General features: G+C 51.4%; 9 protein-coding genes across 9 annotated transcripts; 5 read left to right on the top strand and 4 right to left on the bottom strand.

Moving 5' to 3' along the window:
• Positions 1-22: 22 nt before the first annotated feature.
• On the bottom strand, positions 23-1,786 carry IAR55_006042 (uncharacterized protein; the record flags this gene model as incomplete). The annotated part of the gene is made up of 6 exons (XM_066949129.1): positions 23-475; positions 556-720; positions 946-1,107; positions 1,167-1,282; positions 1,380-1,532; positions 1,744-1,786. 6 exons carry the CDS (start codon positions 1,784-1,786, stop codon positions 23-25), a joined length of 1,092 nt encoding a protein of 363 aa, XP_066800137.1.
• Positions 1,787-2,328: 542 nt separating this feature from the next.
• On the top strand, positions 2,329-3,919 carry IAR55_006041 (uncharacterized protein; the record flags this gene model as incomplete). Its single annotated transcript, XM_066949128.1, has 8 exons — positions 2,329-2,565; positions 2,624-2,673; positions 2,737-3,134; positions 3,189-3,254; positions 3,310-3,333; positions 3,390-3,456; positions 3,513-3,730; positions 3,798-3,919. 8 exons carry the CDS (start codon positions 2,329-2,331, stop codon positions 3,917-3,919), a joined length of 1,182 nt encoding a protein of 393 aa, XP_066800136.1.
• Positions 3,920-4,197: 278 nt separating this feature from the next.
• Positions 4,198-5,819, top strand: IAR55_006040 (uncharacterized protein; the record flags this gene model as incomplete). The annotated part of the gene is made up of 5 exons (XM_066949127.1): positions 4,198-4,415; positions 4,471-4,749; positions 4,815-5,379; positions 5,448-5,639; positions 5,712-5,819. The coding sequence occupies 5 exons, from the start codon at positions 4,198-4,200 to the stop codon at positions 5,817-5,819; spliced, it is 1,362 nt and encodes a 453-aa protein (XP_066800135.1).
• Positions 5,820-6,121: 302 nt separating this feature from the next.
• Positions 6,122-7,486, bottom strand: IAR55_006039 (uncharacterized protein; the record flags this gene model as incomplete). The annotated part of the gene is made up of 5 exons (XM_066949126.1): positions 6,122-6,442; positions 6,513-6,553; positions 6,675-6,759; positions 6,848-6,907; positions 6,998-7,486. 5 exons carry the CDS (start codon positions 7,484-7,486, stop codon positions 6,122-6,124), a joined length of 996 nt encoding a protein of 331 aa, XP_066800134.1.
• Positions 7,487-8,036: 550 nt separating this feature from the next.
• On the top strand, positions 8,037-8,981 carry IAR55_006038 (V-type proton ATPase proteolipid subunit; the record flags this gene model as incomplete). The annotated part of the gene is made up of 6 exons (XM_066949125.1): positions 8,037-8,131; positions 8,284-8,392; positions 8,483-8,519; positions 8,580-8,734; positions 8,808-8,897; positions 8,964-8,981. The coding sequence occupies 6 exons, from the start codon at positions 8,037-8,039 to the stop codon at positions 8,979-8,981; spliced, it is 504 nt and encodes a 167-aa protein (XP_066800133.1).
• Positions 8,982-9,564: 583 nt separating this feature from the next.
• Positions 9,565-10,944, bottom strand: IAR55_006037 (adenylate kinase; the record flags this gene model as incomplete). The annotated part of the gene is made up of 4 exons (XM_066949124.1): positions 9,565-9,794; positions 9,949-10,130; positions 10,340-10,698; positions 10,888-10,944. The coding sequence occupies 4 exons, from the start codon at positions 10,942-10,944 to the stop codon at positions 9,565-9,567; spliced, it is 828 nt and encodes a 275-aa protein (XP_066800132.1).
• Positions 10,945-11,832: 888 nt separating this feature from the next.
• IAR55_006036 (uncharacterized protein) lies at positions 11,833-13,161 on the top strand (the record flags this gene model as incomplete). The annotated part of the gene is made up of 7 exons (XM_066949123.1): positions 11,833-11,944; positions 12,018-12,125; positions 12,199-12,263; positions 12,350-12,498; positions 12,550-12,597; positions 12,663-12,837; positions 12,892-13,161. The coding sequence occupies 7 exons, from the start codon at positions 11,833-11,835 to the stop codon at positions 13,159-13,161; spliced, it is 927 nt and encodes a 308-aa protein (XP_066800131.1).
• Positions 13,162-13,689: 528 nt separating this feature from the next.
• On the top strand, positions 13,690-16,180 carry IAR55_006035 (uncharacterized protein; the record flags this gene model as incomplete). Its single annotated transcript, XM_066949122.1, has 3 exons — positions 13,690-13,718; positions 13,830-13,860; positions 14,054-16,180. 3 exons carry the CDS (start codon positions 13,690-13,692, stop codon positions 16,178-16,180), a joined length of 2,187 nt encoding a protein of 728 aa, XP_066800130.1.
• Positions 16,181-16,527: 347 nt separating this feature from the next.
• Positions 16,528-18,264, bottom strand: IAR55_006034 (uncharacterized protein; the record flags this gene model as incomplete). The annotated part of the gene is made up of 7 exons (XM_066949121.1): positions 16,528-16,613; positions 16,700-16,808; positions 16,937-16,954; positions 17,016-17,561; positions 17,641-17,750; positions 17,842-18,139; positions 18,235-18,264. 7 exons carry the CDS (start codon positions 18,262-18,264, stop codon positions 16,528-16,530), a joined length of 1,197 nt encoding a protein of 398 aa, XP_066800129.1.
• Between the last annotated feature and the right edge of the window lie 432 nt (positions 18,265-18,696).

The raw sequence follows: 18,696 nt of genomic DNA, 5'->3' as shown, positions 1-18,696 counted from the left end.
CACTTTCCTCATCTCTTCCAACCTAAAAGAACAGATACGTCATAACGAAAACTCCAACGACCAAAGCCACTACGACCTCGAGAGGGACACCTTGCGTTCCGCTAACACCGACTGCCTCCTTAGCCTTCTCCACAGCGGTCTCAGCGCCAGCAACTGCTGCGCTTCCCCTCTTCCGCAGACCGATAGCTTGGGGACCACGGGCCTCATCCAACTGAGCACGGAGCTTGTCGATCTCCTTGAGCGCGACCGATAGCTTTTCGGAATCGCTGGTGGTCGAAGCGAGGGACTGCTCAAGAGCGACGTTGGTGGCACCAGCGTCTGCGGGGCCAAGAGAAGGCAGAGTGGCAGATTTGGGTGTGGAAGCGGGAACAGGGGAAGGACTCGACACTTCGACGGGAACGGGGATGGGCTTGTCTTGAGCAGGAGGAAGGGCATGAGATTGAGAAGGCGATGATTGAGCGTGGCTGAAGATCGCCTGGAGATGGTACAAAGATTATTGTCAGCAAGTGCCCGTCCTGGAATATCAGAGCTCAAGTGGGTATATATGTCATGCACAAAAGTAGCAGCGAAATAGGGGGTATGAACACGACAGACAACAGGCTTGTAAACAGGCTTTTCGAATTCCCAGTAGGAATATCCGGCGTTGCGGAAGAGATCCGGATAATAATCCTTGTCAGGTTTGGTAGTCCATCTTGTAAAGCCGTCGTTGGGGCAATTGTGCTTGATACAGCGGAGACACGAAAACAAAGACAGGTCCATCAAAGGAAAGTAGGATGATGAAATCGATCAAGCAAAGAATTCAAGTTGACGATCGTTATTTGACCACGAAGTGAACCGAACGCATTTTGAGAGGATTGCAGCAGGATGAAATAGGTAAAGACAATCTTCTGTCAAGCCTGCAGCCCTCCGGCAAGGACTTGAGAAGTATATAAGAGGAACACTCACCGAATCCTCGATCCTGCTCGCCTCACCTGCAGCGGGAGTTCCCTCTTCTCCTTCCTCGGGAATGCCGTTCGCGTTGGTGGATCCGTCCTCGGCAGCAATATAAGCGACTTTGATCTTCTGTTCGTGGATCGCTGATTTGTTGTTCTTCTCGGTAGTTGCCCACTGTGGTTCCTGTTAGTGTGCACCTTCGAGACGATGGAGAAGGTAGACCGATGACTCACTAGATCTGCTAAAGAGTGCATCTCCTCATCTGGCGAGATGTATGCTGATTGAACAAGGAACTTGTCCTTGCATTTTGCATGGGGAGGGGGTTCGTTAGCCAATGGCTGTAACAGGACTACAACCGTACAACTCGTTAGTATAGTCCTACCTTTCTTTGTGGACAAAGCCAAAGAAAGAGCTGAAATGGAGGGTGTAGGGGAAACGAAGCTCACCTGAAACCTCGACAGTCTGTCCAGCCTCGACACGTCCTGAGTTAGGTCTAACAGAGTATTGCTTGGGAGCGGTAGTCTTCACCTTGAAGGCGACTGGGTGAGGGTTCCGGTTGTGAATGAGGAGGGATCGCTTGACGACAGTAGTGAGAGGGCCTTATCGGGAGGGAAAGGAGCGTCAGCATCCCGTCTCACAGGCGACCATCATAGGGCAGAAGAAGAGCGGGAACTCTCGAAGACTCCAGATCAGGTGTCTCAAGCACGAATTGATGATCCCCTAGGAATGTCAAGTGCCCCAACCATGGACGGGTTGACATTCCACTTTGTTCTTGATGCTGGGTCATACCAAACGGAAACGTGCACTCACGAGGGAAGCCCAAGGTCGTGGCGGGATCGAGCTCGACTGACATCGTGAAGTGCCGGTGACTAAAAGCTGTTTAAAGGAAGACGGAATGAGAATACTCAATCCAGAATGGGTGAGAATAGCTTGATTGACTTCGAGATAAGGGTTCAATGGTTGGCTGATGTCACCTCACAGAGTGACGCGATAGGCGGGGGAGTTGATCGTAGTGAACGAGATGGGCGACAAGTGCGGGCTGTATGGCTTGTCTCCGACTAGGCCAGAGGTGGTTTTGGGTGGCTACGAGGTATGTCGAGTATAGACGATGGACCTTTGTATGATGGGATGAATGGGATCAGCACGGGAGGAACGGACGACCTGCTTTGCTGGTGATGACGATACGGTGAACCACAGGGTCATACCCCATGGGTGGCTGCCACAGAGAAATAACTCCGCCTATGTGTATGTGTGTGTGAAATAACGCCGATCCAGGTCAACAGACAGACACGTGGTGGAGTGACGTGCCATTGTACGGGGCACCATATCGCTCGGACAGCTGCAGACCCGTTCTGCGTTCACTACTGATAGCGAAATTCCGTACAGTCCTTGTTCATGAGCTCGCATCTCTCACCAGTATCACAACCAGACCACGTCCACTCCGCTCCGATCTCTACATACCCAAATATACACCACTCCGCACTGGCGCTGCTCCTTCCTCTCCGACGACGTCTTGGTCGGATATTCAGGACGATGAGCACTCCACTTTCACCACCTTCTCGGGGCCCATCTCCGGCACCACTGTATAGCAAAACGCCAGCGAGGATCGCGTGTGTACAGTTCGATCCCAAGGTCAGTACATTCCAACTCCTCTCCGGTAAACCTGTGCTGAATGGTTTCCGATTGCTAGCTGGGCAGAGTGAGAGAGAATGCTGCGAAAGTAGAAGATTTGACTAGAGAGTGAGTGTTTTCACTTTCCAAGACACAGAGTTACTGCTTCTCTCCTGCTGACACCTGTGCAAGGCTTCAGCCAGGATCTATAGATCTCATGGTCTTACCCGAGATGTGTCTATCAGGCTACATGTTCTCCTCCGCCACAGCCATCCTTCCATATCTCGAACCTCAACGAATCGGACCTACCTCTCTCCTAGCTCGATCACTAGCCCGTAGACTACATTGTCACGTCATAGCAGGGTATCCTGAAGCGCTACCTTCTGCGCCTCAACCTTCCAGCTCCTCGAGACCTTCCACACCGCTGATATCGGAACGAAACGCGGGACCTCACGAGATGAAGGATCTGGAAGGGGAGGGAGAAGGAGTGGGGTGGAATTCGGCTGTTGTGGTTGGACCGAGTGGAGAGGTCATAGGGAATTATAGGAAGAGTTTTAGGTTTGAGACGGACAAGACGTGGGCAAGAGAAGGTGAAGCCCTACAATTGCACCGGAGATGTAAGTAGATGCTGACTCGCTGTGCAGGTGACGGTTTCGTGCATTTCGATTTACCGGAACCATTGGGGCGAGTGGCAGTGGGAATATGTATGGGTGAGTCTGGTCGATACATGCATTTTGTAGACCCACGCTGATCACGGACGGACAGACATGAACCCGAAAGACTTCATAGGTGAGCCCAAGCTGAGTCATACACGATCCGAGTGCAGCTGACATGCGTTTACGCAGCGCCCTGGGATGCCTTTGAGCTTTCAAACTATTGTCGAGACAACGCTGTGGACACGCTTGTTGTCCCGTACGTCCTCGTTTGACTCACCATTGTTCGCATCGTTTGCTCATCAGACCCTGCAGGATGAACTGGCTGAGTCCACCGGCCGAACCTCCCAATGAGGCTCCAGAAGAAGATCCCGAAGCTCCTTCCGAATCTAACCTAAATTACTGGGCAGCAAGACTACAACCATTACATGACCCTACACCTAGCTACACTTCGCAGTCTCCGGAAGAGGCGGATCCATCAGCTGGGAAGGAGGTCATTTTCGTCGCGTGTAACCGGGTAGGAACGGAAGAAGGTGAGTCAAATATCGTTTGTATGTGAATGAGTTACGAGTCAAGCTGACAGGGATGAGTCGTTTGTAGGAACAAAGTTTGTGGGAACGAGCTGCGTCATGACTGTGTCGTGTCAACCATCAAGAATTGAACTGGTGGAATGTTGTAACATATCTGAAGAAAGGGTATTGGTTGCTACTGTATCTTCATGAGGGGTGCGTCATAGTTGTGTGGACGCTGTTCTATCTCCAGACTGTGAAACGTGTTTGTATTACCTTGTGTGACGCAAGTGAAAACGATTGACGTGGGTCTGATTCCATTCCAGTTGAGTCAACATTCATACGCAACACACAATCGATCCCAACCTTCACCTTTCTGCATATAAAAGGCAAACGGCCATCCGCTTTTCGTTCCACTTCTTTTCTTCCATCCAAAACCAACTGAAACGTCATTTGGAAATTCCTGTCCTGCACATCGTTTCATAGCCACAATGTACGCTAGAAAACAAGACCGCGTTGACAAGGACCGACGTCTTCTCAACGATCACGAGATCGCAAGGGTCAAGGAGTTGAAGGAAGCCTTTCAACAGATTGACGAAAGCCAGGCTTTTGCCTGTAGTGGAAGCTTCCCAGCTTCCGCTGTCGATTTCAATAAGATTGCGTTGTTTTGCCAGGCTATGAAGGATGGTGATGCTGTCGGTGCACCCCAGTGAGTTCCTCCTACACGTTTCATTGGGCAACTTCCTGACCTGACTGTCATCCAGGGCTTTCAAGTTACCACTCACCAACGAGACCGCCAAAGAAATCTACGATGCTGGAGAACCATCCCCTTTCGGAAGGGGCAAAGATCTGGTCTATGACGATGCTTATCGTCAAGCTCGGGAACTCAAACCTCCTCATTTCGCTCTGACTTACGACTTACTCTCTGCCTCGGCATTCCTGCCCCTCCTTGCTGAGAAGCTCGACTACGAAGTTCGCCTCGAGGCGAGAGTCAACAAGCTCAATGCGTACGGTCCAGGGGGATTCTTCAAGGCTCACAAGGAGTAAGTGGTGCAGTGGCGGCCAGAGGAAAATGAAAATGACGCTAATGCTATGACGCTACGGTCAGCACACCGCTCGGTAAAGACCACATTGGTACTCTGATGCTCTGTCTTCCGTCACCTTTCGAGGGTGGCGAGCTCGTAATCCGCCAGAACGGTATCACGACCACCTTTGACTGGGCCAATCAAGTCAAAGATTCCATCGCCTGGGGCTTCCTCTTCTCAGACTGTGAACATGAAGTCCTTCCTGTCAAGTCCGGTATACGAATCACCATCGCATATGACATCTATATATCTAGAGAGCTTAGCATGAAGAAGGACAAAACTATCCTCGATACTCGTTTGGAACCGATGAGACGCTGTCTCCGAACCTTGATCGACGATGTTTCGTTCCTGCCTGAAGGCGGATCGCTGGCCATCGGACTCGCTCATGGCTATCCATTGGGCCAAGACGATTCACTGCGGGATTTCGAGACGCTCCTCCCTAGCAGATTGAAAGCAGGCGATGCGATCCTGTGGAAAGTGGTCGAGAAATTTGGGTTGGAGCGGCAGTGGCTTGCCATCTACGACAAGCACGATTTGGGATTTGGTCTCGAGTACGAGTACGGGTCCAGGTCGGAGAAACAGAACAAGGTGAGTGACTGTGTGCGGGCAATTGATGAGCGTGGCACGACAGATTGATGGATTTGTGTGTCTCACAGACGTCCGAAGCCAAAGATTTCACTTATCAACCTGAGATCATCCTCGGCGACTCATTCGTCGCTCTAGAGGGCGAATACTTTGGAGAATGTTCACTTGATGAGTTCCCCGTGACCCAAAGGAAAGATCTGGTCTGGGTCACTTTCCCACGAGCGGCTTCTGTCAAGAACACATACATCGCCTACGGCAACGAAGTAAGCTGATCCAATTCAACACTTGAATCTGCCGTGGGGATATAGTTCGCTGAGTTGGTTCGTCGCTTATAGCCGCAATCCGAAACAGCGTACGCGGCGGTGGCCTTGGAGGTCACAATCCCGTCCGCAGACAAGCGTACTACCCATCTTGGCGCTATCCCAGAGACTAAAAATGACTGAATCCGGTGCAAAAGTGATTGAAGGCGTTCAGTCGATTCATACTGTTCCTTGTTTCTGTTCCACTTCGTCGATTTCAGCAATGTCCCCTCGTGATGTCAGTCGTCGCTTTGATACAAATATCTCGAATGCATGCGTTGATTTGTGTTAGCATACGTGACACCGCTTGACAATCCTTGGTCTTGTTTGCGATGGGATCGAATCGAAAGGATCACGGCAACGATGTGTTCATGTCATTCCGCTGACTGTGGCGATACAACATGTCTTTGTCGTTCAAATTCGTTTCGTCTGGTTCGTTATCTCCATTAGTCCGTCACCAGTTCCATCTTCTCCTTCTGTTTCGCCTTTGCGGCCTTCCTCACTCCTCTCGGCACGAAAGTCAGGCTACTTGCCATTTGAGTTACCAGATCATCCATATCCACATCGGGTGCCTTTGCGATCGCAATTGGGGGATTGTTCGTATCCATTTCGTCTAGAGCCGGTATCACTTGTCCCACGGTTGCCGACTGATCTGAGGTCCGCGCCTCTTCCATGAGCTTCGGCGCTTGTGCTGCCTGCGATGAGAACTCCTTCCGGGGACGAATGAGACTTATCGCCAGTCCATCTTGACGGACAATATCGTTGAGCTACAAGCGTATATTGCAGTCAGCTTGGTCACGTAACCTTGCCACCCTTTGAACAGGGTCAAGAACTCACTCCATGGTTCGTGATGGCGAAGAAATACTGTCGTGGATATTCTGCTCAATATCGCACAACTCAGTCGACTACCTCAAAAGATGAGATCAAGCTGTGTATTCGGACCACCGGACACACATAGCTCGAGTGCGTAGAAAGAAGGACGAAGATGATCAGACTTACTGTGTTTATCTATCATGTGACGACGCCGTCGTTTTGGATCCAGAAAATTCTTGCCGCATTGTCCGGGAAGTAAAAAGCATTGGAACTGAAGCAGGAGGACACAATCAGCCGCCAGAGCAAGATTGTTCAACCGAGTTGCAATGCGTGTCGCGATTGGAGGCGAGAGCGCTCACGATTTTCTCTCCGTTTGCCCCCCTTTCACGAGCAATTGGATCGTGTGTTTCTGTATAATGCTGATTGGAATATGTCAGATAACGTAGGCACGAATTGACGACGACTCTATAGAGATCAGAAGAATGGCTAGATCAGGCCCCCTCACTCACCAGATCAAGTAATCTCTCATCTGGAAAGACCTTCAAACATTCTTTCCATCTCCTATGTCCTCTACCACCCACAAATCCCTCGGGTACCAGCACCATCATACTCTTCTCTGCTTCCTTTCCTGTATCTGCTTCCTCTTTCCCTTTCCCTTTTGGCGAGAGTCCTTTCTGGTTATTACGAAGTCGATTCTCACCCTCTCGATCCCTTATAGGAACTCTACAGATCCATCTATGGAAAGTGTCTTGATGTCTTGCCAGCTGTGCCTCAGTAGTGTAGCTCGTCGATGTTCCAGGTTGCGAACATGTCGGTGGGAGCGTACACGAGTATGGTTTGTGGGTCGGTGAGGGTGCTCTGTGGTATTTGATGGGTTGAGAGTCGAAATCAGATTCGGATTTGTCATCGGTCGAAGTAGAAGCTAGGGAAGGGGCAGAGGAGATGGAAGAAGATGAGATGGAACGAGGTCTTTTAGTCCTCAGTTGTGATGATGACATGATGTTTGACCTATCTCACCATGCATATGACAGACAGTACGAGTACAGTACATTGTCTGAAGGAACACTCAACTCCAGGTGGACAACCTCCATCTCTGATTCCTGACGCAAGGAGATGAAGTGCCACAATCTCGATAACTCCGCTCGACGCCGATGATGGTTGAGGACCCCCCTCTGGGATGGTACCAACCCAACGCCTTGTCATCGGCGCTGGGCGGGTCAATCACCCTCCATCTCCATCTACCTTTCTTCTGTTCAGCGTCAAGACACAAGCTTCATCGAGGTAGCATATCCCGACAAGTACATGTGAGTCCTCGACCGTCAGCCTCCCCTTCTACCCCTTTATTTCAACGACGACTCCCACCGTTGCTCTCGATCTCAAGCCAAGCTCAATCTCGGCTTTGCCTTCGCCGCCGCTCATCTCCTGGCTCTGCGGGTGTAACATCTGCCTTTACTGGCTTTAACTCATCATAGGCTGACCCCTATCTTTGTCTGTGTCGCAGCTACATACCCACCCGTTCACACTCCCTCCACCAACGTCACAACCAGAATGTCAACAGTTGCCGAGCTTTGCCCCGTCTACGCCCCGTTCTTCGGTGCTATGGGATGTACTAGTGCGATCGTCTTCACCTGTATCGGTGCTGCGTGAGTCGTCTTTCTCACGCCCGGCGCGAAGCCTACCAGATGATAGACTCCCTTATGACATTATTGATTGCTTCCACACCACAATCTATCATCGGCGATCTAGCTCTCGAATTTTTGGACGATCATGGCTAATCACTATGTTCACGCCACAGTTACGGTACTGCTAAGTCTGGTGTTGGAATCTCTGCCATGGCCGTCCTCCGACCCGATCTCATGATGAAGTGTTCTATTCCCGTCGTCATGGCTGGTATCATTGGTATTGTAAGTTCAGACTTTCCTGCTCACAGGCTTGGGCCGACACACAATTCCTATGTCCAGAGCTTGGCTGATCATCGTTTCTTCCGTCAATAGTACGGTCTCGTCGTATCTGTCCTTATCTCTGGTAACTGTAAGCTGCCATCTGTATTACGAGACGAGAAAAAAGCTGAATCCTCACTTTACAATACAGTGGCTTCGCCTATGCCCCTCTACACCGGCTTCATCCAGCTCGGTGCTGGTCTTTCCGTTGGTCTTGCCGGTCTTGCGGCCGGTTTCGCGATTGGAATCGTCGGAGATGCTGGTGTCAGGGGTACTGCCCAACAGCCAAGGTTGTTCGTCGGTATGGTCAGTCACAAATCTCGCCTGTTTCCACTAGACTTGGCGGCACTCCTGACCATTGATATCTCACAATTCGCAGATTCTTATCCTCATTTTCGCCGAAGTCTTGGGCCTTTACGGTTTGATCGTTGCTTTGATCCTCAACACCAACTCTACCGTCGACTACACTGTTAGTCTAGCTTCATATATATGCGTATCACTCATAACTCGAAGCTGACAATACACATTTGTTTAGTGTGCCATTGCTACTTAAGCGCCCAAGATCGTATCATATCGTCGACACAACCCTTCCCCTTCGACGTCAGTCCTTCACTCACTTTCTTCCGCCCAATCTTTCTTCATCCCACAATCTCAGGATCAAATGCACACGTTCGATCCCTGCTAGTTAGATATGTTGTGTCCAAAGTCTTCAAAAAGAGGATGCACAGAAATGCAAAGACTGCTTGAACGATTGTGAAGGGGAAGATGAGCAGTTTGTCCTGTTGTTGCCAAGCAAGATACCACCCCTTCGCCGGACACGATCTGAAATTGTGCAGCAAGGAACGCCAATCAATCGGATCAGTTCAAGCGAGCGACTTCGATAGGGGCGCACATCCAGGACAGTCTCTTAGTCTCTTCTGGTGGTTGACGTAGAACTTGACTTTCCTGCTCTCGCTTGCGACGTCAAAAGCGATATCAGTCGCAATGCGTCAGAAAATTCATCCTTGACTGCATGATCAAAACCCGATCCCGTCCCATGCAAATGCATACTCAAATCATGCTTTTATTCCCCTTCGCTTCCCTTTCACATCCAGAAATCACCTCTATGATTTTAGTATAACGCTCCTAACTAAACCCTATTTCGAGCTCTCCAAGATTTTACTGATACTTGCCCACACCAACTTAGGGCTCTGAGCAGCATCGACGGGTGTCCAGATTCCTGTCTTCTTGTAGTAATCGACGACGGGTCCTGTCTGAGCGTGATATGTCTCCAATCGTTTCTTGAGAGTTTGGACGTTGTCGTCCGATCGTTGGATGAGTGGTTCACCGGTTTGATCGTCTGTCATGGGCTTTTTAGGGGGGTTGACTGAGAAGTCGGCAAAAAGGGAAAATCGGATACGATCAACAGTGTCACAAGGTGTCGGTGTCGGAAGAGTTTCAATAGGAGAATGAGGTGAAAATCATATCAGTCTCATCTCGTCGGATCTTGGCGATCAGCACCCGGATTCCCCGTGACTCACACTCTCGGTGGTAACTCCTTCCACTGGCAGGGTGAACCAATCGACCGGTGATTCGGGAGATGAGCAAAGCGTCCGGGATCTTGAGCTCGATGGCGTTGTCAATGGCCTGTTTGTTCTCGGCAAGCATGGCGTCGAGCTTGGACGCTTGAGGAACGGTACGGGGGAAACCGTCGAGGATGAAGCTGGACAAGGGGGTCAGCATTGCATGTGGCGTTTTGGAATATGGTGACTTGGTGACAGGCGAGGTACATCAGGGGACAGAGGTCGTAGCGGTGATCTAAAGCCGACAACAATCGTCCGACTCATCTCCACCACGCCCACGCCCACGCGCACCTCGCCTCACACCTTCTCGCTCCCTCATTGATATTCAAGGTAAATCCGACCGACTCACCCATTCTTGCACTCTGCGTTCTTTGTCAATTCCTCCTTGATCATACCGACCATGATCTCATCACTGACCAAACCGCCCTGGTCCATGATCTTCTTCGCGGCCTTGCCCAAATCTGTCTGTCTCGAGACCTGAGATCTCAACATGTCTCCCGTGGCCAGATGACAGATGCAGTATTTCGAAGAGATGTTGGGTGCTTGGGTACCTTTACCGGCACCCGGGGGACCGATGAGGACCAGTCGGGGAGCTTTACCAGCTGGAGAAGAGGCGGCGCCGAGTCCGACGGCGGATTTGGCAGTTTCCACGGCGGAGGAGACCGTGGAGGAGGACTTGTTCTCGAGCTGGGTGATTTTGTCGTTGAGCTGTGAAAGTCGGGTCCGAAACAGAAGGGAGAGGTGAGGACGATGATACGGGTGATCAAAGTAAATGACGAGAGCAGTCGTTGAGTGTTGTCGTGGTACGGAGGAAGGTCATGAAGCAGAAAGAGAGGCGACAGTGCAGGGAACCAGTTCCATCAGCACTAGAATCACCTTTCCGACCGCTTGACCCACCTGAGAGACCAAGGTCTTGAGGTACTCGAGCTCCGAGTTGCCAGAAGGGGATGACATTTTGAATGTGGGGAGTGAGAGGGTAAAGGGGACGGCTATCGTCAAGTCGAAGTCAGCTAACCTATGCTCATGCAGAGGCTATAATTGGACAACTGATGAGCTCACATTGGAGATGTCTTTTGCGGACTGTACACTGTTTTGATTGAGCTACTGAGCTGATGAGAAAGAGAAACCACTGTTGTCATCACAACTCTGCCCCGTCCCGACAAGTCACACCCGTCCACTCGTATTCCCATTCCCACTCCCATTCCCGACAACCGAATCCACCTGCAGGACCTCGCGATTGTCAGAAAAGTAGCTGCCACATTGTAAATAACCCCACGGCATTTTTCAGACGGGCCCAACACGGCGGAATACATGTACCACGTGTCTGTTCACCAGCCAAGAGACCGGCGGTCCGTGCTGCAACCACGGAATGACGCGACTGACCTCAATTCCAAAAAATAACAATAAAAACAGAAATGAATTCTCCCCCGCACGGGCCCAAACCTCGTTTCAAGCACCACCGTAAACGTAAACCAGGTTGCACAGCACAGGAGAGAGGAGATGAACAAGCTTGTTGACTCTCTCTTTTTGTGTTTTCCCTTCTTCACATTCCTTCTTCCCGCATTTCTGATCTCCTTGCTTATTTTGCATCTAGAACGTTCATAATCTCACATTGACAAACACGCTCTCTACGTTCACGACATCAAGGTAAGTGCATTTGTCAGAGAACCGTCTCCTTTGTCAACAGAGGGACAATCACCGTCCTTTCATCCTTGCCTACTATCCTCCACGCGATCGGCATTCCCATCGCATTTCAGCGACCTTCGCCTGTTCGGTCATCGTGGATTCAACACTGATTCTCTGCCGTCTTGCGAACAGTCTACCTCAGCCTCATCATACAGCATGTTCTCGCTCATTCCAGTCCTCGCACTCCTTGTGCCCGTTCTCGCTCAGACCGGATCCACCGGCTCTGCCTCGGCCGTCGACATTGAGGGTCTCCAAGCCAACTTTGAGCGTGAGTCACACATCCTCAGGCATGGTCGTCTCAGTGCTCTTCCTCGTTGCTGACTGGAATCTCACACTGCCAGAGGCTCAGCTTGTCCCCCAATTGCTCGCGACTTTCGACCCCACCGCTACTTTGACCGTCACTTTCGGTACTGACACCATTTCCACCGGTCAGAACTTGACCGCAGCTGGTGAGCTGAGCTCGTCCTGATAGAGACCGCATCATGTGGTGCTGATTAACTACCTGTCTCTTGCTTGCCGTAGAGGTCGCCTCCTATCCTAACGTTTCCGTGACTCCCAGCTCAAACACCACTTTTGAGGATGGCACCGTAAGTGTCCCATCTTTGGTCTTTTACCACCGATCTTCTCGTTATCAGCCTCCCGCTCTCCAAGGCTGACCCGCGTAATCTCACAGCTTTACACCATCCTGATGGTCGACGCCAACCCCGTCGGTACCGATGAGGCCACCACCGAGCAGACTCGACACTGGCTCGTCAACTCCGTCTCCATCGCTACCGCCTCGGCTGCCCCTTACGCTGTCAACTACACCGGTTCCACCGCTATGTGAGCCGCCCATCTTAGCATTCCTGAGTGATAAGTGACCAACATTTGCAGTACCGACTACGCTGGCCCTGGTCCTTTTGCCGGTACTGGTTCTCACCGGTGAGCTTTTGGTTTCTTTTAGTCGTACAATGTGTTGAAAAGCTGACAAACAATCTGGATTGTAGATACGTGATCGCCCTTTACGAGCAACCCTCAACCTTCACTGCCCCTGCCAATCTGTCCACCGCTGGCACTCCCCTCGGAACAATTTTCCTCTCTTCTTACGTCTCTGAGTCTGGCCTTGGTGACCTTATCTCTGCCAACTACTTCCAAGTTGAGAACGGTGTTGCCACTTTCACTGTGAGTGTCTGACCAAGGTCGACCCTGAGCCTTGTGCTGACGATCTTGTCTTAGCCCGCTGCAACCACCGCTGTAGACTCTACCACTCTTGCCGGCTTCGCTTCCACCACTGCATCCTCATCTGCCACTGGCAGTGCTAGCGCTTCTGGTTCCGGTTCCGCCTCTGCTTCCCGATCTACCGCCGGATCCGCTACGTCCAGCGCTGCTCCCGCTTCAAGCTCCTCGTCCACTTCTGCCGCTGGCAAGCAAGGCGTTGCGTGGGGTGTCGTTGTTGGTGGTATGGGTGTTGTCGGCGCTGTCATCGGTGCTGGCTTGGGAATGTAAGGATTGTGACGTTTGAACAGACATCTCAGCATACGCATGAATATATGGACATTATACCTGAGATCCGCAGCGATATTAGTCGCGCTCGCGTCCAGTAGAATCGATCTTGCTGTGCATAGTGCGTGTCGACGCTCTCATCAAAATTAAATGGTCGCCGCTACTGTTCGAATTGAAGCCGATTGTTGCTGTGGAGTGCGCCACAAAGCCACGTTTGATCAAAGAGCTCGGACTTGCCGGTTACCGGACAACCCATCTGAAGAGATCCTTTGACACCGTAACATCATCCAGTTCGTTCATCCAATTGTCTCATCAATGCCTGTCAAATCCATCCCTCTCGTCACTCGCACCGAAACTGGACCAGCTCGACTGGACGTCTCCTGTCAAAGACTTGCACTATCATCGAACTGCGCGATAGATCCACTCCCATAATTACGGCAAGATCCAACGCTAGGACTTCGGATAGGCGCTTGCTCTTTCCCTACATTGGACGGTAGCTCGAGCGTGTAGATCGCGTCTTCTGTCATCATCATGTATGTACATAGTCGGAGCTCGTCTGAGTGAACTGGTGTCACTCTTCCATGCCTCTCTACCATCCATCGAGTTCGGCTCAGGGTTGTCGCTGTCGATGGAGGATATGTTGACTGATGAGTCTCGGTTGGTATCTTTAGGCCGTTACCCGTTGAACGATCTCAAGGGAGTGTGAGCAACGTCCCATCTTATGATCTTATCGTGAAGGCTGTGTTGGCACTGATCGTTCTTCTTCTTCGTCCTCCCATTCCCACCTCCCTCACTTCATTACCCCTCTGTTCCACTCGGCTGATCAATAAACAACATCTTCATTCAATTTTCGGATACCACCATCACCATCACCATCATCATCATCAACATACAGGTCTCAGCTCTAGTCGCACGATTCCAGACCGCCGCAGATAGGGACAAAGAATCAGCATCTCGTCGAGCGAGCTTACAACCCTCCAACGGGGGTTCTCGTCGTACGTCCGCGACTTCACCCGGGGTGACGCCAAAGCTGGACGAGGGCAATAGCACCCTCGCCAACCCTGATTCTGGTCTCGATGAAGCGCCGAACGGTAAGATGTCCAACGATCCGGACGGAGGAAAGCGTGTTCAAGACAAAACGAATGGTGAAGGACGGGCAGGCGAGGTTGAAGAGATGTTGCACAAGGCTTCGGAAGGATTGAAGGACATCGAAACGAAAGTCAGCAATGCGCTATCCACTTCGACGCCTAAGAAGAGACCGAACGAGATCACAGCGGACTCAGCAAACAAACCTGTCGTCCCTCCCAAGTCGCCAAAACGAATGTCGAGCACGGGAGTCATGTCTCCCATCGTCCCTTCTTCACCTACTGTTGGTCAAATTGCAGGGCCTTCGATAGATTACGGTGATAAAACGCAGACTGAGGGGGTCAATTCTAATTTGGTAGGCAGCAACACTCTCACGAAGACGAAGACGCCTTCGAAGACTGTGTCGAAACCTGCTCCGTCTAGCAACACCCCCCAGGACAAGAAGATCTCGCTTACTACCCCTAAAACTATGTTCACCTCCGCTACTCAAGCCAAGTCGAGTGGGGCCAAGACATCATTCCCTTCTCCTGCGACTACAAATGGCAAGACCAGCTCCACCACTCCAAATACGGTGAAGACGGACGCAGCCCCACGGTCTCGACTTTCCTCAACCACTTCATCAAGCACCACACCTCGGACCCGACCGTCCGCCTCGGCCACTACCCATACCCCCACTTCCGCTACTCAGAAGAGAACTCCGTCCGCCAACATTGACTTTACTTCCACTACTACTGCCACCAAACCCCTCACACCAAATCTTACCGGTCCAGCCCGACTCCGCCAACCTCGACCTTCATCATTCCTCTCGCCCTCCACATCGACCCATCCACCAAGTCCACTCAAACCACATTTGACCGGAACACCCAGTAAACCCACCGCTTCATCACTCGCCAAAGCACGAAGTCCGCCTGACCATCATCCTTCTTCGTCAGAGAAGGAGAAACAACCTACAGCTTCCAGACAGAATCTGAGCATGGGCAGAACAGGAGGGGTGAAGGGTTCTTCATCCGTTCGAAGACTCGTTTCGGCAAGTCCTAGTCCAAGTCCGACAGCTTCCGGTCCTGGAGCAGACAAGGACAAAACAGAAGCGAGTGATACACCTACGAAGCGGAGTAGCACCAGTTCGAGGTTATTGCAGGGTACAGCAGCTTCACGAGCAAGAGCTACTGCAGCGGCGTCAACCTCGACTCCCAGTTCTAGCTCTCATGACACCAATGTGAAGAAATCCTTCACTCCAAGGGGATCGACTTCGACGACAACACCAAAAAGCACCACACCCATTAATACACCTGCGAGCCAGTCGAGGGCTATTCAAACCTCGAAAAGCAACAGTAGCACACCTCTCTCCACCAAAGTCCAAACCCCGACGTCTACAACTCAATCCAAGCCCAGAGCCAATGGTAAGACTCCAACAACGTCGTCGAAGAAGGAAGCTGCAAGAATGCCTCCCGTTGGAAGGAGTCCTATTGGGAGGTTGGGCCTAGCTGCGGCTGGTATGAAAAAGTTGCCTGGATCCTCAGTTGCGGACGCGAAGGTCAAAGAGCAAGATGTGGAGAGAGGGGGAAGCGAAGCCAATCCGACTGCGCACGACAAAATTGAAAATTTACAAGAAAACGGTTCTTCCAAGAGAGACGAAATGAGCCAAGAAGCAAATGAGCCAAATGGGGAAGATGGGAAACGAGAATTGATGGAGATCACTCAGAACCGACCGGATGATTCTGATATTGCTGAGGAGATAAGATCGCCGATCCTCAGACCGGCCACTCCTTCCCCTCCCCCTCCCCCTCCTTCTGCTCCTGCTGGGGGCGAGATCGAATCAAAGGCGATTGGATTGGCGAAAGAAGAGCATGGGGAGGTGGTGGAAAGCATGAAGATCGAGGAGGGAGGAGAGGAAGCGGATGGTTTGGAGTTGGAAGAGATTCCTGATATCGAATGAGCGTGAAATGAAATGAAATGAAATGCAATGACTTTCTTTGTTCAGACTGCACTGACGCCGGTGTAAACGGTAGTACCCCGTGCCATGTCGAGCAGTATGACGGTGATATGTCTTTCAAGATATGACATTGTATATATTCGTATATCAATGCAGATATTGTTATCAACATGCTCTCCACCATCCAATCCATTCCATGACCCGGCCCTATGGCTACCGTCTCGCAGATCGTTTTTCTTCAATCATGTCCTCTTGACCATGCTCCTCACTCTGAAGCAATTCCTTCCCCTCTTTCCTCCACGCACTCTTCCATGCAATCTGGACGATTCGAAAATACAATTGATATTTCACTACGTCGCACAATGTCCTCCGTCCACAAGTAGATCCGCACCCGTCATGAATGAGCTCGCATCCGAGAGGAGGTAGATGACGGGTCCTAGGTACGTTCACATGGTCAGCCATATTGGATTCACTCGGTACACGCAAGGACAGACAGGAGTGACAGATTGGGCGCTCACTCACCTCTGAATTCGTCAGGAGTGGAAAGACGATCGAGTAATGATCCTTGGAGCCAGATTTTGTTCAGTTCAGGTTTCTCGTCCAGCTGCGCAGCGGTAAGAGCGGTTCGGATCTGGATGGCAGGTGAACGTCAGCTCGGTGCGAGTGGGGTCAGAGCGAACGCAAAGGATGCTGGGAGAACAAATTGATATCCAAGGAAGAAGATATGCTCCGTTCTTCGACTAAGACAGCGGGACTCACGTAGCCTGGTGAGAGTGTCTAGACATCGATATCGTCAGCGCCGCTCTTGGCCTTGGGAATTTCCGCTCCGCCAACTCACGTTCACTCGTATTCCTCTTCCACTCCATTCCAGAGCCAAGTTCTTCCCCAACTGATTGACACCCGCCTTACTTGCGTTATACGGCGCACACTCTATCCCGAGGTTCGCGACATGTCCACTCATACTTCCCGTCATGACGATGCTCGCTCCCCCGATACCTGCCTGACCTTCCAGAGTCGGATTCCTCTTCAGCCATTCCCTCGCGAAAGCCTGAGCACAAAGGAAACTCCCTGTCACATTCACATCGAGGACCTTTCTGAACTTCTCGATGGAATAGTCTATGGCTGGCATCATAATTTGGATCCCGGCAGACGTGAACAGTCCTCTGACCGGGAATGAGGATGGGGCGGAGGAGAAGATTTCGGAAAAAACGGAGGAGACTTGATCTTGGTTCGTGACGTCGAGATGGGAGTATGACAATGATAGACCTTTGGAAGAGGCGAGTTCAAGGGCTTTGTCCCATTGTGGCTGGGACGGTGAAGGGAGGAGATCAACACATGCGACACTGGCGCCGGATTCGAGAAGGGCATGAGCGATAGTCAATCCCTGATGAGGTACGGTGAAACCATCAGCATTTGGGCAAAGCGCGAATGGTGCGATTGTCACTACACCTGATCACACTCACTAATCCTCGACCACCACCAGAGATGATCACCGTCCTTCCCTTCATAGAGAACAGCTCAGGAGCAGTCAAAGCAGCAAGCGGGGCAGGTTCTTCAGATGATCCCGGGTGTTCTACCGGAGAACCAAAAGTCAGCAAACCGTGGATCCAAGGTGAATCCGCTCTCTGCAAGACGTCCGTCACACGACCGGACAGATCACTCACTCGGTGGCGGACCGCTACTTGGCTCTTCCGGCAGACCCGATCTCTTGGTCTCATCCTCCTTGACGTTTTCCGCTACTGCTTTCCCCGACGAAACTGGTCTTGATTCATGTTTCGATGGATGGGACGCTTGTGGTCGATCATCATCGTTGCAAAGACGAGGCGAGGTCGTCAGTGGTCTTCTCGGCAAAAGCTGAAGAGGGAGTGGAGGTCGTCGGGACCCTGGTGAAGCTCGAACGAGCGAGTTGATGGGAAGCGTTGATATTCTTGGTCGGAACATTATGCAAAGGTAAGTATGAGTCTGGTATCAGTCGCTATGCTGGATGTTTGAAGATGGCCAAGACTGTGGAGGACTGCGGGTCGTTGTCGCTATATATAGTGGTGGTGACTACTCACTGGACACCGGTTCACAAGGGTGGGTGACATGACCTCTCTCCCTTTCAAGTACTGTGCGCATCAATGGATCCTCGACATCATCATGTTCTCTGTCCGTCATGACACCATGACATCAAACACGGTAACAACCGCGGCATTGAGTCCGCGGTAGATGCAGATGACTTGACACATTACGTCATTCCCTGAAAAGTCCCTGCGGATTCCCATTATCCGTAGTACCCCGTACTCGATACTAAGCATGAGATGCTCCACAAGGGGTTTTGTGTTCAGCCCTCGTTTCTCCGTGGGGTTTAGGAGGTTGTGGGGCGTCTGGAGATGGAGGAGAAGGAGCAGCAGCAGACATTGTGCGTCTGCTGGAATGAGCGTGGCAATACCCCTGTGGCAGACTTGCCTGGAATCCACTCCGATACGACCGGAAGCCGTTCTTCCTGGGCTGTGCGGTCCCACAACCTGTTTCCATTG

The sequence above is a fragment of the Kwoniella newhampshirensis genome, chromosome 13 (assembly GCF_039105145.1).
Source record: "Kwoniella newhampshirensis strain CBS 13917 chromosome 13, whole genome shotgun sequence".
In the NCBI taxonomy this organism is placed as follows: Eukaryota; Fungi; Basidiomycota; class Tremellomycetes; order Tremellales; family Cryptococcaceae; genus Kwoniella; species Kwoniella newhampshirensis.
The sequence above is the reverse complement of the archived record's forward strand: the minus strand, read 5'-3'. Positions and strand labels throughout refer to the sequence as shown.